Source organism: Balaenoptera ricei, chromosome 16, assembly GCF_028023285.1.
Source record: "Balaenoptera ricei isolate mBalRic1 chromosome 16, mBalRic1.hap2, whole genome shotgun sequence".
Taxonomy (NCBI): domain Eukaryota; kingdom Metazoa; phylum Chordata; class Mammalia; order Artiodactyla; family Balaenopteridae; genus Balaenoptera; species Balaenoptera ricei.
The window spans coordinates 5,903,631-5,919,886 of record NC_082654.1 but is presented as its reverse complement, the minus strand read 5'-3'; the positions used below and the strand labels follow the sequence as shown (position 1 = coordinate 5,919,886).

General features: G+C 49.4%; 1 protein-coding gene across 3 annotated transcripts in view; it reads right to left on the bottom strand.

The window, feature by feature from the left end:
• The window catches only part of C16H10orf90 (chromosome 16 C10orf90 homolog), a 237,714-nt gene that overhangs the window by 24,360 nt on the left and 197,098 nt on the right, over nucleotides 1-16,256 (bottom strand). For 2 of the 3 annotated variants that reach the window (XM_059899883.1, XM_059899885.1), the window contains 3 exons: nucleotides 9,587-9,877; nucleotides 6,309-6,493; nucleotides 4,006-4,183 (listed from right to left, as the gene is read on the bottom strand). In XM_059899883.1, coding sequence (XP_059755866.1) covers nucleotides 4,006-4,183; nucleotides 6,309-6,493; nucleotides 9,587-9,877 — 654 coding nt within the window. The remainder of the gene's footprint in view (nucleotides 1-4,005; nucleotides 4,184-6,308; nucleotides 6,494-9,586; nucleotides 9,878-16,256) is intronic. The other variant, XM_059899884.1, reaches the window with a different exon arrangement.

Here is a 16,256-nt window from a genome sequence, read left to right as displayed (position 1 = left end):
TTATGGTCAGCCTTTCAAGATGACCAGTCCCTCCCCCCGGGACCCCAGGAGCTGTGCAGAGACTATGGGGAAGCCCCGCCTATGCCCCAGGTAACTCAGGGGACATGGGCAGGTGGAGCCCTGACTGGGGAAGGAGAGTGAGGCCCACAGGTTAGAGAGTCAGTACCTCAGACGCTGAGAACAAAGGCCGGCCTCCCGCCCTCTTCCTCCAGCCTCCTTGAGGCTCATCTCCTCTCCACGACTCGGCAGTCACCACGTCCCACCGATTCCATCACCTAGGAACCTCTGCATCTGTTGCCCTTCGGCATTCCACTGCCTTGCCCTAGTCTGCCTTCATCACGCCTTGCCTGGAGCTACATAGCCTCAGCTTGGACGGCAGAATAAGGAGAAACCCAGAAGCAGCGTATACAATGCCTGGTACCCCTTGGACTCCTCTCCGGCGCTTCCGTCTCCCCGTCTGCTCCCCACCCCCATTTTACGGTCCAGCCACAGCTGAACTGAGCACCCAGCGACCTCTCCCTACAATGCTTCCACATCCTCCCCCAGCACATCCCGCCCTCCCCACCCTGCCCCACGACTCACCCTCATAGTCTCTCCTCATCCTAATGCAGTACGAGGTCTCCTCCATCAGGACCATATCCCAAGGTGGGAGCAAGTCCACCACCTGTGGGTTGCCATGGCAACCCCCTTTCATGGCACGTAGCAAATTCCAAGGTCATTGCCTCTTTACCTGTGTGCTTTCCCCAAGAGGTGGGGAGGTCCCTGAGACCAGGGACTGTGGCTGGCGCACAGTGGGTTCTCAAGAAGGGTTTGCTAAGAGACGGATGAAGATGTTCCTTGTGTCACTGCTGGAGCCAAGCCCAGGCGGCCCAGGTGGCTCCTGGATAAGGAAAGAGGCCAGGCATTTGTTGGCTCTGGGAACTCAAGCTACAGAAGATGAGTTATTAAGACAGGCTGGGGTTGTAGGCAGGACCTTTATAATGCTGCTTTCCAGACTCGCTCTGGTCCCAGCTGGTCTTGAAAATCCCCCACCTCCACACAGGGAGCCAACTGAACACTCACACACATGAGCATGCACATGTGTGTCCACACACGTGTGTCACTGCCCCTGTGCCTTAGAGGCTGCTCAGGATTCATTAGCCAACAGGAAGCGGAGCTGGCCCTCTGGCCCTCGCTGTAATTGTCCTGGATATCAGGTGCGCGCTTTGCCAGCAGCCCCTCCGCAAGTGGGTGTTTGTCAGCTGCCAGAGGTCCCACCCGAACCTCTCAGGTCTGTGCTGGGCGGGCCCTGATCAGAGGCAGCTATCTCAGCTCGGAAAGCAATCCGAGTCTTCCCTCTAACAGATGTCTTGACACTGTAGCCGGAGCTCGTTCACGAATATGATTTATTAACTAATTTAGCGTGTAAGAAAAACATCTGCATCTCGCTTTTATCATCTTGCCAGCAGACAGGCTGAAGACAAGATGTGTACTGCAGACTCGATTAATGGAGCCTTAAGCACTCCCTGCGCTTGTCCAGAGCTCGCACAAGGCTCTGGTTTCAGAAGTTGTCTGATTGAGCCGACCTAACACAAACAAACACGAGAGTAAACCTCTCATCAACCATCAATACCGCGGGGATCGGAAGGGCGGCCATGAAGTCGTGCGCTGAAGCCTGCCCAGAGCATTCTAGTCATCAGGAGCGTCTCGGAATTTGGGTAATAAGAAGGTGCCTCGGTTATTTAAGACTATCGACTGGGTCTGATCACCTTTTATTATTATACACGATTTTAAGATTTTCATTCAAAGGAATGTGAACATGTAAGGATGATATCTGTTTGGGGCAAAACATCACCACTGGATGATGGAGTGGATAGAACTGTCTCCCCAAAAAGATATGCTCAAGCCCCCTCCCTTGTATCTGTGACTTGATTTGGAAATAGGGTCTTTGCAGATGTATGCAAGTTAAAATGAGGTCATACTGGATGAGGGTGGGCCCTACTCCAATGACTGGTGCCCTTATAAGAAGAGGACATTTGTACACAGAGACACACAGACACAAGGGAGACAGAGGCGGGGATTAGAATGACGCATCTATAAGCCAAGCAATGCCAAGGAATGCCAGAAGCTGCCAGAAGCTACCGGAGCGAGGAGAGGGGCATTGGATGGATTCCCCCTCTGAGTTTCAGGAAGGAATCAATCCTGTGGACACCTGGATTTTGGACTTCTGGCCTCCAGACTATGAGAGAATCAAGTTCTGTTACTTTAGCCACCCAGTCTAGGGTCATTTCTTACAGCAGCCCTAGGAAATGGATACAGGTGACCAAGGCAGCTTCCCTCTGATATTTGAGATGATGATAGTCCAGAACACTGAGGCCCACGGTATGGCACAGCCGGAAGGCAGCTGGCCCAGGGGACGAGCAGGAATGGCCCCATGAATAACAAGTTCCCAAATGTCCATGCGTCTCCATTTTTTTCTACACAAAGTGACGGGAGCTGACCGAAAAGGAAGACTCTTAGCCACCATTTTTTGTGTATACGCATGTTGAGCTCTAACATGACACTGTTTTATATTTGTTGACAACACATTTGTTTATCTAACCATTTGCATCAAGCAGGATCTTCAAAAACTTTGAGGCCAAGTGGCCCACACACCATGGGCACCCTGGCAGCCCTCCCCAGAGCAAGCCTGGACACTGAAGGCCCTGGGGGGACCCCCAGTTGTAACTGACACTTGGTGCCTCATGGCAACCTGAGAAATCTGTACCCGAACCCAGATTGCTCTCTGTGGAGCCAGAAACTAAGGAGCCGCCAGAGAACACACCCAAATAGTCTATATCTGCCAATCGGCTTCCAAAGCCGGTGAGAGACACCACATTTTCAAGCAGGGAAAGTCTTTGCACATGTATTTTGTTGATTTCCTTTTCTTAGCATCCTGGAAAGTGTTACTGGGGCTGAGCAGCAGGTGTACTACTAAATCCTTCACCACGAGAAGGATGCGTTCAAGTTGCCCTTTCTGGGGTCTTGGACGACACCCCCAGCAGAACTGCGGGGGACTGAGGGGGACCTAGCCTGCCCGTGGTTAATAGGAATCCTATTCCAACCCCTCTGTCCTCTGTCCCCCATTCCCCCTGTAAGATCTTGGTAATATTTGCTAAGCTGCATTTTATTGAATATGGTTATTTCCCCAGAGGACTTTTATTCAGAATTAGACCCATGATTTCACCTCCTGGGGGCCAGAACATTTTTCTAGGAAGAAAGATCTTGTTCCTCTATCCAAAGAAATAAAACGGAGGTTTCCCCAGGCCTCCAGATTTTAAGATTTGAGTTGGCAGGCCATCAGAATATGCTCCCATGTCCCCATCTGTGCCCTTGTCTCTTCTTGTTATTCTCACTGGTTTAATAGTCTGTTTATAAGCTCCACGAAGAAAGGACGGAGGCCAGCCTTGCTCACTGCACTCTCCCCAGCTCCCAGCATGAGGCCTGGCCCAGAGAAGGGTCCTGGCCCAGAGAAGGGTCCTGATAACGCCTTCTCCAGTGAGTCAGTGAGTGCTGTCCTTGCAGGGTCAGTGCGACACCGGTCTCCCTGCGCTTGGAAAGCTGGCCATCCCTTCTCTGAGCTCACAGCAGGAAAGGGGTTTCAAGATGATGAATGTTGATATAGACAAACTGGAGTCAACCTCTCACCCTGAGACCTGTTTTGCAATCTATCAAGGGCAAAGGGCACCTCTTGCAAATATCTGTTAAGGAGCCAAGAATTTGAGCCGGCTACCCTGGGCTGCTACTTTCCCAGCTAAAGTGGTAAATTTGTGTCCCAAGTTATTTCTGCTGAGTTCAGTGCCTGTATATAATCTCTCAAGATGGGCTGGCTTCCAGGGCAGGCTGTATGACCCTGAGGTTTGGGTACCTGGGCGAACATGAGTCCTGCATATGGCAGGGACACCATTTGGACCACCAGCTTGGGTGAAGGTCCCAGCCCCAGGATCCGGCAGTCTCACCAGCCCTCCCGAGCCACCTGTAGCTTACCGCTAAGAGGGTGGGGAACGGTGAACTGCTTCTTATTGGCGCGGACAGGAAGGAGACTCTGCTTCTGGCCCAGGCTCTCCTTCCGCTGGGCTTTTCTCTGCTGTACCATGTGTTCTAGCTTCTTCAGACGTTCTTGCGAGCGAGAAATGAACTGAGGTTTGCGGACTTCCAGGGCCTCCTAAGAGGAGCCAAGAAAGCATTTTCTTTTTAAGAGAAAGGACGCAGAAAGGCAACACATCTGTCTGATCGGGTCAAGAGGCTGATGCATGAGCACGTCCCAATTTTCTCCCAACACCTCATGGAAAGATGGCAACAGACACGTTGATAGCACAGGTCTCAGTCAGCACCAAGGGCCCCACTGCAGCACGACTGATAGTTACCAGCATCAAACGGTGAGTGCAAAGGCACACCTCCACCCGTTCCTTCTCCTACCTGTCAATTAATCCATTTCCAAAATCTGAACGCCCTAAATTCCATATTCCAAAGCGACACGGGTGGGAAAGGAATGGAGGCGTTACGAGTCAGCTGCTTCTGCAGGGAGCTGGACGCCTTAAGAAGCACAGAACCAGATCACCCTCCCAGCATGAAACGTGTGTCTTTTCAGGAGAAACAGTAATCATAGCTAACGGAAACAGCTTCTCCTCCCAGGAAGAAAGAGCTGGCAGGAGAGCTCTGCCTTTGCAGAATGGCTCTGCAAGCTCCATAGGGGAGGTCAGAATTCCCGTATTTCCTCTTCGGCCTCATCTCTCACTGTAACCACCACTCCGTGAATGGACGAAGCCCCCAACACAGATTTACTGAAAAGGAGTAACCACCACTGATGCACTCTGCTCTGTGCTAGACACTAAGCTCAATGCTTTATGTGTATTTGTTGTCTGAGAATCCCCGCATTGATTCTGGAACGCAGATACATTTATCCCCATTTGACAGAGGCAAAAACTGAGGCTCGTCGTAATTTGGTAGATCGTCTGGCGACCCTCAGCTGTGGGTGTCCCATGCTTTTCCCACCCTGCCTTTCACTGTCTTAACCTGATATTCCTTACAAACCACTGTTCAAGTTGATCCCCTGCCTGGAGTACCATCCACAGCTACACCCATCGGCTCAAGTCGCGGTTCTCCCAGTAAACTGCTAGGTCTCCCTGTTCAGCCTGAGCATAGTGGTACTTCACGGACCACCCCGCGCGAGCGATTCACGCACACGTATTGTCATGCTAGGCTGTGAGCTCCCGGATGGCAGGTGCCCAATCTCCTCCACATCGCATCCCTTACAGCCACTGCCCCAGCTCTGCAAATAGCAGGTGCTCAGCACAGGCCCTCTGGAGGTGCTGCCATAGTGCAAACGTCCTCTGCCTCATTCCTCTCCCAGCCCTCGGGGAGCTCAGAGTTTCCAGGGAGAGGGCGACGTGGGCTCCATCCGTGTCGTGTTTGCGCCCCTAGCAGCTGTGCCAGGAAAGGAGTCTCTTGGCCAGTTGGCCTCCAAGGTGCCAGCCCCAGGTCCCAGGCACGAGTCACTGGGGCCTGGAGAGATGGCCCCTGGGGACGGCCTGTGGGCCCCCGCGTGGCTGCTGCCCCTGCTGCCCGCCCTGAGGCTGGAGGCTCAAGCTGCTTTGGGAGCACGTGAGTCTCTCACGGCGGGACCAGCGCGGGGACAGGGGTGCAGGGCGGGCAGGTGGGGCCCGCCGCACATCAGCAGGGCTGTTGTCAACGCACCACGTGTCTCCCAGACGGCGTAGCTGGCTTCCTCCGGATTGTTTGTCCTTCTAATCTTTATGTATTTTTTGAACTTTAAAAAATGTGTACATATTACTTCTACAACTGGGGAAAGACACAAAATGAGAGCTTCCATATCCTTGAACTCAAGGCCATGACTTTGGGACTTCCTTAATCCTTCAAAGGCTTATGTTCTTATCTGAAGATAGGGTTGTAGGGCCTCCTGCCTCACGGGGGTGCCATGAGGATGCAAGGCCCTGACGCCCATGAAGTGACCGCCCCCCCCCCCCCCCCCCCCATGTCTGGGTATCAGAAAGTTCTCAACAAATGCTGTCATTGCTCCAATCACGGTCACTGCTGATGTTAGGCGATCCCCATCCTAGCCCGGTGGAGTAGACATCATCATCTCCTTACTCAACATGGTGGAACAGAGGCCCAGAGAGGTTAGGGGACCTGCCCAGAGTCACACAGCCACCAGGAAGCTGAGTCAGGTCTCCAGCCTCAGAAGCAGAAGTGAGGTCATGTGCCCACAGGCTCCTCGGGAAAAGTCTCCCCTTGGTGGGAATCACGCTGAGATGCATGGAAGGCCTTACCTGCAAGGTCAAGGAGCTGGCGGGCATTTGCTGGCTCTTGGAACAGTCTTCCTGCAGCTCGTGGGTCTCCGGTCCCCGGGGGGTTTCTGGCTCAGTGGGCGCTGGCTCGGGCTCGGGCATGGTGGGCTGCTCACTCTTCTTGCATTCCTTTATTTTAACAACCAAGTCACAGCACGTGTAATCTCCTGGGAGAGAAGATTAGAATTCCATTTAGAGAGCACCGAGTGATTTTCTCCTGGCTCCTCAACTCCATTAGACAGAGAAGACAATTTTGAAAATAGAAACACCAGTGGGTTATTAATGGGCCTCGTTAAGCCCACGAGATCACGCCTCATCACAGACCCCCAGCTGCCCTGGTCGCGGGGAGGCATGTTTGCAGGCAGCCAGACCTTGAGACTGGCTAATGACGCCGTGGAGGTATTCCCTTGGCTTTTGACGTTCAAAATGCCTTTGCTCCCGATGCAAAGAAACTTCTTCTATTCTGCGCTTCCTATTAAGTGTGTCCTGTACAGTTATTTCAGTTGGGTTGTTTGGGGACCGTGTATTAATTTATCTTACGTTTGCTACGCTAATGATGTAAGACAGAGGAACGGTGTTCAATTACCTATCCCTCCCCTTAATCTATCAGAGACTAGCCCTGGCTTTACATTCATAATTGGAACCCTCTCTGTCTCAGCGCGGGATCGGGCCCCATCCTGAGGCCATTTTGACGTTCCTTGGTGGAAGAGGTCAGAGGGTGTGTTGATGCCACAGCACTTCGGGCAGGGCTGCCTCTGGGGTGGTGAAAGTGGGCGATTCACACGTGTTCGCTTACCACTTACTGACTGACTGCTCCCGCTGGAACGCAGCGTCTGTCCCAGCGCGCTCTTCCCGCCCGGGCTCCCCGGCTCCCCTCACCACACGAGCCCTAACCACAGCCTTACCAACGCTCTCCGGTTCTCAGACTCACCGGCGGTCTCCTCACTCCTCGTGCACACGCCTTCGCATCTCCACGAAGCCCCTTTGGTGCCCGCCCAGTGACCTCCTACCTCTAGGCTGAGCCTGAGATTTTCAGGAAAATGCCCCCCCTCCTGCCTCCTCTGTGTACCTGCCGCGGGGCACACTTCACACACGCGGCAGCATCAGCGGGCCCGTCACAGGATGCTTTAACCCCACAGGCCTGTGACTCCCTTGAGGGCTGGACCGCGTCATACTCACCATGCCTCTCTCCACACCACCAGTCCAGGTGCCCAGGAGCAGCTAGTTCTGTTGGGAGTGGAGAGGTGGCCACAGGACGCATCTCCATGGTCCCATGAATCTCTTAACTGACCCCTCATTATAACCTCCGCCATTCACACCCAGATCCTCTGTGGTCTGGACCAGCTGTCCTGTCTCCACCCAAAATCCATCAATGTTCCCTGCTACCTACAAACCCTACAAGGAGAGTAGACTTCTCATGGCTCGTTCATGGTGGGTGTTGCCCTCCAGCTACCAGTTTTGATGCTCTACCAACAACATGCTGTTTAGAGGTTCGCAAATCCTTCTCCTTGTTCTTCTAAGCATTTGCTCCAGTTTTTTTCTGGAGATTTCCCTGTTGCTCCCCCATCCCTGCTTCAGGCCTAACCACTAACCCAGATATCTGGCCCCCAACCCCCTCTGGCTAGAGCTAATTACACTTTCCGTGGTACTGTTTCCATCTCTTGTGGACCTTTAGTCTAGCTCACCCTGTACTCAGGGAAGCCACGGCTTCCTCCCATCCTTCCCCACCACAGATCCAGCGATGCAACGGCAGTCCTGACACACTCATCCCCTCCAGTGCTCACGACAAAGCCTTGTCCATTATCTTCACAGTCTCCGCCACTGTGGCCAGACCTCCCCAGTGGCATGGCCTGTACTCATCTCTAGCCAGCCTCAGCCCCCCTGCCTGGCCCTCTCCCATCCGTCCTCCACATTGTCCAGGAGACAATCACCTTCACAGCAAATCTAATTAGGTCTCTTCCCCTTCAAGGGCTTGGCCCAGGCTTCAGTCCAGACTCTCTTAGTGGATTTATACGGACCTTCCAATTTGACCCACGGGACCTTGGATTCAGACTAGCCTCCCCTCCACCCCTGCACTCCGGTCCCCTGGACCCCAAATCAGCCATGCTCTTTCCATCCATTCTTTGCTTTGTGTGTGCTTTTCCCTCAGAGCCTGCAATGCTCTTCACCTTAGGGTCTGATTTTTAAACCTCTAATCAGCTTTCAAGTTCTTTCTCAAAATCATTTCCTTGAGGAAGATGTCTCTGTCCAGCCCCTCCTCGCAGCATCTGGGGCCGTCCTCAGCTTCCTGATGGCTCACCACAGGCACAGTTACAACCCCAATGTCTCTGGCACTGGAATGAGAGCACCTGGAGGGCAGGAAGCACCGTGCACAGTGCCTGGCACACAGTGGGTGCTTAATAAATGCTTCTTTGATGGTATACAGTGGGTATTCAATACATGCTCCTTTAATGTATTGATGAATAATGAGCTAGAGATTCACTTGGGTTTCAAGAAAAAATGTTTTTATCAATTACCATAAATATTTTAACTTTTATAACCCAAAGCTCTATAATCTTTTCCTTTCTGTCCTCATCCATAGCTCTTTGGGAAAATCTTTACAGTGATAGGAAATCTAAATTTTCCTCTGTTATAACTGGGCACCACAGATCTTTTTTCTATTTTATTCCTATGTTTTTTTTATATATCAATGGTCACTGCAATATTAGTAGGGGTCAGCCACTTGGCCTTTAGAGAAATGATGGCCTGGTTTGAATTCTGTGAGAGGCCGAGATGGGGACCTATCTTAAAGGCACTGTGAGGTCAGTGCTACACTCTGTGTGTTAAGCGCCTGGCACATGTGGGGCCTCCACTCCCCGGCCATTACCCTGGCCAGTCAGTTACTGAGGACCACCGTCAGCCTGGCGCACCTGCTGCCTTCAGGGCAGGCACTCCAGATCTCAAATGTTCCCTAACGAAGCCCGAGAACCCGCTGGGCACCTGGGAGTGGCCTTCCTCTCAGCTTCAGGCAATGCTGGCCTTGTGCCCAGCAGGGCTGGGATTTCCTGACCCATGCAGTGCTGTCTTCTCGCTGCTTGGGGGGTAGAACGTGCCCACTATTTAAACCTGCTGGTCCTGCTTCCTTCTCTGCTTGTACAGTTGGAGAAAAGGCAGATTCATAAGGGAAGCTCAACTGAACCAGGGCCCAGGAAGACCCTGTACCGTGTTCCCTAGGAAGATCAAGGAAGAATCCTCTCAACCCTACCTCCCTCGCTCCTTACCTTCCAGGAACTCTCTTTCTATCTGAACACCATGGTCTTCCTGCAGAGATGTGCATAAATCTTGGAAGGGGCAAAGGGACCCAGGTAAAGGGATGCTGAGTTTCGGGAGGCTTTGCTGTTGACTCTCTGCGGGTTCAGAGAGGTCACTAGACTGACAGCTGTTGCTTGGAGAGCTAGACCCATCAGGAAGGGGATCTTTAACCAGCTTCTGTTCCACTGGGGGAGCAGACACAGTCACATGTGCTCTTTCTTGTTGCTTCTCGCTGCTTCCAGAAAATACTTTTGGTTCTACTAAAAATAAAATGAGAATTGTGCTCAAAACATCTGATGAGCCCACGTCTAACGTACTGACTTCTGCACGCCACGCTCTCCCAGAGACGGGCAAATGGGCTACAGTGCCGCCTCAAGGGGACAGGCGCCACTGATGCCGATGTGCATGTGCTCACCCAGCAACGACACGTGCTCACCAGTTCCGGCCAGACGTCCCCGGGGTTCACTCGGGAGCCCCTCTACATGCATGTGGCTCTGAAGAGACCGTGCTCCCTGGTACCCTTAGGAGCTCAAAAGACCTTCCAGACAGTAGATAACTGAATGGGTGGTTTAGCACATTGACTCTGGGGGCAGATCCCTTGGGTTCAAATCCCCCCTCCACCACTTACATGCTATCTGGCCTCATCTATAAAATTGAGATAATACTATAACAAGGTAATAATATTAAATATTATATATTTAATTTTAATATATTTATTTTTATAATAACTTTACCTATTTAAATAATAAGCAATATATTTATGGAATGTATATAATCGTATTTTATATGATAAACAATGCAAGCATATTATTAATATAAATACTAAATGTTAAAATCAAGGTAATACTATAACAAAATAATGATCCAGCTAAGGTGTTTCGCACAGTACCTGATACATAGTAAACATTTAATAAATGTTCATTATCATTATTATTCCAGAAACAATGATGCCGGGTTACGTCCTATGCCAAGTGCAGATGCAGGATGTAATTTATCAGCTGTCTGTGCTCACCTCTCATAAAGCAGTGGGTCTAAAAGGTGTACAACGTGTTGCTTGTTGCCACATTGTAAAATATCAAAGGTCTGGAAACCACCTTACGCTCATCAGCAGGAGACTGTTAAATAAATTACAGCACCTCCGTGCTTTGCAGCAGTGAGAAAGAATAAGGCACATGCTCCTGGGTAGAGGGGGAATCATCTCTAAGATACATTATCAAGTGAACGCAGTGTGGACAGTGTGCCAGATCTGCTTCCCCAGTCAGTGCTTATCTGCTCAGAACATCTTTGGAAGGACCCCAAAGACCCTGGAAACTGGACTGTCTTGGGAGAGGGCAACTCAGGACCAGGAACTGGGGGCGGGAGAGAGACTTCCTTTTCACTCTTTGCCTGTTTTGTTTTTGCTTTCTTTTTCTTTTGGAATACTCTATAAAGTTTTAAAAGTTATTCACTTTAAACAAGGCAGTGACTCTTGACCAGGTGCCATCTCCTCCCTATGCCGAGCTCACCTAAGGGGAGACAGGCACGGCTGCCGGTGGGATGCATCTAGACCTCCTGTGTACGGGGGGCAGAAAAAGGGTCCTGGGAACCACTGGAATAATCGAGATTCTTGGAAGATTCTCATCATATTTTCTGAGATGTCTTATACACAAAAAGGAAATGAGCCCATGACTACCAGGCACTGGTTAGAGTGGTGACTTCTCTTAAAATGCCACTTGTCTGCAATTCCTTCCAGCCTCTCTGTCCCTGAGTCCTGGCATCCCAGCCAGTGAGGATAGGCTGAGCGTAGTGGGAAGAGATGGAACACAGACGGTCCCCTTGCTGGGCGTCCTGGCTGTGGGACCTGAGGCAGGAGGGCCAACAAGAGGGTGGACCCAGCATTCCTAATCCCACAGACAAACAAACAAAATGAAGGTAAAGTACCCCCTGGGTCCCTGTGCCTGTACGTGAAAGTCCCCCCAAATGGTGGTTGTTACAGACCTTATCATTTGGAGAGGCAATGGCCTCCTATGGAAAAGTTGGGCTTTGCTAATGTGTACAGAAAAATCTTTCCAACCATGTATTTCAAAAACTGTCAATTCTGTTTAAGTATAAAATAGCATAAGCAAAAAAAGTCCTAAAATAGTTCTTCCTTTCTCCGTTGCTTCCTTTTATTAGAAGTTTTTTTTAAAGAATCAAAACCCAAAGTAATTATCAGTGATGCAGTCCCAATCTACTAGTTCCATCCTGAGATTAGACTCTTTAAATAAATGGATTATTTATAGACTCATGGAGAGCTAACTATCTATCTGCTACCTATTTACCTACCTACCTACCTATTTATTAATTATCTAACTTTCTATCTGGTTTAATGTAAATTCTTGCATGAATGATTCTACGCAAGTCAGGTGTTCCAATTGTGACTTCAAAGAGTTAAAACAAATCCTCCAAAGTAGAATGTAGTTGGTGAACTGGGGAAAAGAAAAATATGCAGTCAAAGAAAAACTTTCCTGACAACTTATTGATCAGGGCTTTTTGTGGATTCTGAGAAGTACGATCATCAGCCGTGAAATGACCCCCAGGCAGAGCCTCTGCCAGGCAACATCGCCGTTTTTACCCCCCACACACTCTGCATGCAGGCTGTACTAGAGTTCTCTATTCATGGCTCAGATTTTAAACTACATCACTCCCGTGAAGACCCGTCCCCTCCACAGGCTCTGCCCGTCTTAGGAGAAGTTGAATCACGCAGCAGCCTCTAGCAGGGGTTCCTATTTCTTGGACTGAAACTCCGAGCCTGATTCCTGAGGCTGATGCTTGGAGGGGCTGGGGTCCCACAGGTTTCCTTTAAGCAGCCACAACCCCCATTCCCTTCTCTAAAACGCGATACCCACTGGCTTGATATTTTATAGCTCAACTACCCAGCAAACTCACCTACTCAGAGCTGAGCTAGGCTCTAGGATGTAAACCAAAACCAACCAAAAGATCTGCCCGACAGTCATGAATTCCCTCTATTAAACTCTCATCTTTGACTCAGAGATGAGCTCCTTGGACCATGACACGGTGCTTATCTGTGCTCCTCTAAAGCTCATTTTTTGTTGTGAAATGTATTATATTTGTAATTAAAGATATTAGAGCACCTATGAACCTCCTAGATTAAGAAGCAGAACTTTCCTTGGGCTTCAGCTTTCCTATCTGAGCCCCTTCTGGATCATACTCACCCAGACAGAACCACTCGCCTAAATTTTGTGTTGCCTGACTCACTGCTTTTGTCTATAATGTTCCCACCTATGTAAGGATCCATAAACAATATATTTTCAATACCAAAAATCTGAATAGCAAGCACAAAGCCAGGTGTTTTAAGGTAAAGACATCACTGTATCCATTAGGAAAAAAGCTTTCAGGAGAAGAGAGTTCAGCATCTCAGGGCCATCGCTTCCCTGAGACTTGATGGGATGTGATTCTGGGGAAGATAGTGGTGAGCCGTGAATGAGTCCTGAAAACAAGGGGCTGAGCACAGTCAGGGCGTCAGGCAGGGCTGGCGGGCAGCAGTACAATCAGGGCAGCGGGCTGTGCTGGATTTTCTGTTCCTGACCTCACCATGTCCAACTGCAGACCTCAGGGCTAAGTTCCAGCAGGGCGCTTCTCTGCGCTGAAATGTGGGCCCTGAGCTGCCCCAAGTGCAGGGCAGGGAGGGGAGAATGGAGACGTCACCGACACAGCATCAAGACCAGCCAAGAAGAGACTTGAATCTGGGCCAGGCAAGGGCACCGCCAGCGCACGCAGATCCTTAGTACAAAATGAGGGAAAGCTGCCCGAGCCTCAAGACACTGTGCCTCCACGGGCCAGAAAGTGTCATAATGAGCCAATTGGATAGAAAAAGATATTTTACTGCTTCTTTCCAAATATTGAGGTGATACATAATCTTTCGTGTTCTCAGACGAGCCCCACACTGTCACACAATTCTAATAACTGTGGCAATTCGGGCTCACGATAGGAAACGAGCAAGTGGAGGGCGGTTGCTAAGGAGCGGACCAGCACAGTCGCCAGACTCTGTCAGTGGAACTGCAAAGGATGAGCGAGAAAACCATAAAAATCACACACAGGCCCAGAGAGCATAGCTGTATGGGGACACTTAACAGCCCAAGGCAGGTAAATAACGTAGAGAACACATTTCAGAGTCATTTATCTCCAAGTTAGTTTAGATTTGTTACAGGTGTTTTGGTGTCAAAACTGAAACCAGTTCTCTAGAAAGATCTTCTCTTAGGGTTTGGGTCTCAGCTCCATACACTTCCCTGCCTTCTGACACCAGCCAATCAACCAAAGAGATGTTTCCAAGCAAAGTAGGCTTCCTTGAATCCAAGGCCACATTTTCTCCCACATTTTAATGTTTCGGGAGGTTATATTTTCTCCCCTCAAACGCTAGGCCATCTTAACAACAGACTGTCTTAGAAATAACAGTAACTGAAGCTTGTGTTGATATTTCTGGGTCATCGATAAAAATACCAGTTTCTAAATGCAACTACAGTGGGTCTCAGGCTCTCCTAAAAATCTGATGTTATTTGCCACTACCCTGAGTGGCCCCAGACTTCCCTCCACCCATCACCACCTTTTTAAAGCTCCTGCATCTACATTTTGTGTATAGCTTACCTATCTGATCTTCCTGCCTCACCTGTGGGCTTTCCTCCAGCAAACCCCATAACTCTGCATCTCACTGGAAATCAAAGAAGTGAGCTGGAGAGGACGGTGTACCCATCAAATGGAAAGCCACTCTGAACAGCGCCCGGGGGTGAATCACGCACGGACCCCCTCACTTTAGGCAGGATTTTGCTGTCCCCAGTTTTGACACAGGGACACAGTAGGCTGCTGCTGAGGGGAAAGGCAAGGTATTCTCTGCTCAATACATGCTAATTCGTGGACACAGATATCGCTAAAGAGGAAGGAAAAGGCGGTAACCCTGGGTACTCAAAACACACACAATTTCTCCAGCAGGTGAAATTCTCTCCCCTTTTAACAGGAGAGAAATCCCCAAACTACCTGCAATTACAGTACACAGAAGATGACATAAAAGAGTCTGCTGATGACCAATAGAGAAACAACCAACAGAGAAAGCAAACAACAAGCTTTTACAATGGACGAGGCTGGTGGGTACTTTCTCTGCTTTTTAACTGGTCAAGACTTCATCTTCTGGCAGCAGATGAAAACTTGATTTCCTCATGGAAAGAGGTGTCCATTTGGTACCCTGCCTCCCACCCGATCTAGACTTCTGTTTAAAATCAACCAATAATTGTTTCAGCATATTTCTGTTAAATTTCTACATAGAGATGTTGCAGCCCAGGCAGGGAGTCAGAAGGGGGGAAAGGGAGGGGGCAGCAGCAAATGAGATAAACGGCTCCTGGCAGAGAGGAGAGGAGAGGATCGGGAAGAGAAGCTGTGTTTGGGACCTGCAAGTCCCAAAGCCCATCCACTCGGCCGGAGCAGAGCTGGAGCTGGCGCCTTCAGGAAGAGAAGAAATCAGGGGAACAGACAGCAACTTGAAGATCAGACAGCAAGGATGAAGGGGCGTCCAAAGGCAGTGGGGCCAGCGGAAACACACGAGCGAGTCCTTTCCTTTCCAGGAAACTAGACTTCCCGTCCATATGAGCCCTTCCTAGACAGTAAACAGGTTTCTTCTGCTGTAAGCAGGAAATATTTCTTCCTAAAGAAGGAGACCTAAGTGGGGAGGGGCGACAGCCAAGAAATAAAACCGACTTGGGAGAAGCGGTGGCAGTAGCTACAGACCTCTAAAAGGAGCCTTCCCTTTTTGGAACCCGGAGCAGATAGGGGTGGCGGGGAGTGCCGAGAACTGTTGTTAAGATGTCAATACGGTGTTAGGACAAAATATGCAAGCCCTGGGATTGGAAGAACCCTGTATTCAGAGGGAAAAGGGGGAAGATGCAGTATGTTCATTATTACTGTTCTAGGGTCAAGTTTCAAGATACCATGTGGGTTAAAGCCACTGTGGAGAACTGTATGGAGGTTCCTTAAAAAACTAAAAATAGTTACCATATGATCCTGCAATACACACACACACACACACACACACACACACACACACACACACACACACAGAGAGAAAATGGAATACTACTCAGCCATGAAAAAAGAAGGAAAAGCCATTTGCAGCAACATGGATGGACCTGGAGATTATCATACTAAGTGAAGTAAATCAGAGAAAGAAAAATATTATATGTATTGCTTATATGTGGACTCTAAAAAAAAAGATACAAATGAACTTACTGACAAAACAGAAAGAGACCCACAGACATAGAAAACAAACTTATGGTTACCAAAAGGGAAAGGGGGAAAGGTATAAATTAGGAGTTTGGGATTAACACATACACACTACTATACATAAAATAGATAACTAAAAAGGACCTACTGTATAGCACAGGGAACTCTACTCGATATTTTGTAATAACCTATAAGGGAAAAGAATCTGATATATACATATATATATATCTGAATCACTGCACTGTACACCTGAAACTAACACAGCATTGTAAATCAACTATACTTCAATTTTTAAAAAAAGATACTATGTGGGGAGTTTGCACACAGCTTTCATGTACAGTAAAGGGCCATTCATGCATTGAGAGTATCTAGAATGGGTACTGAGTATCTGGA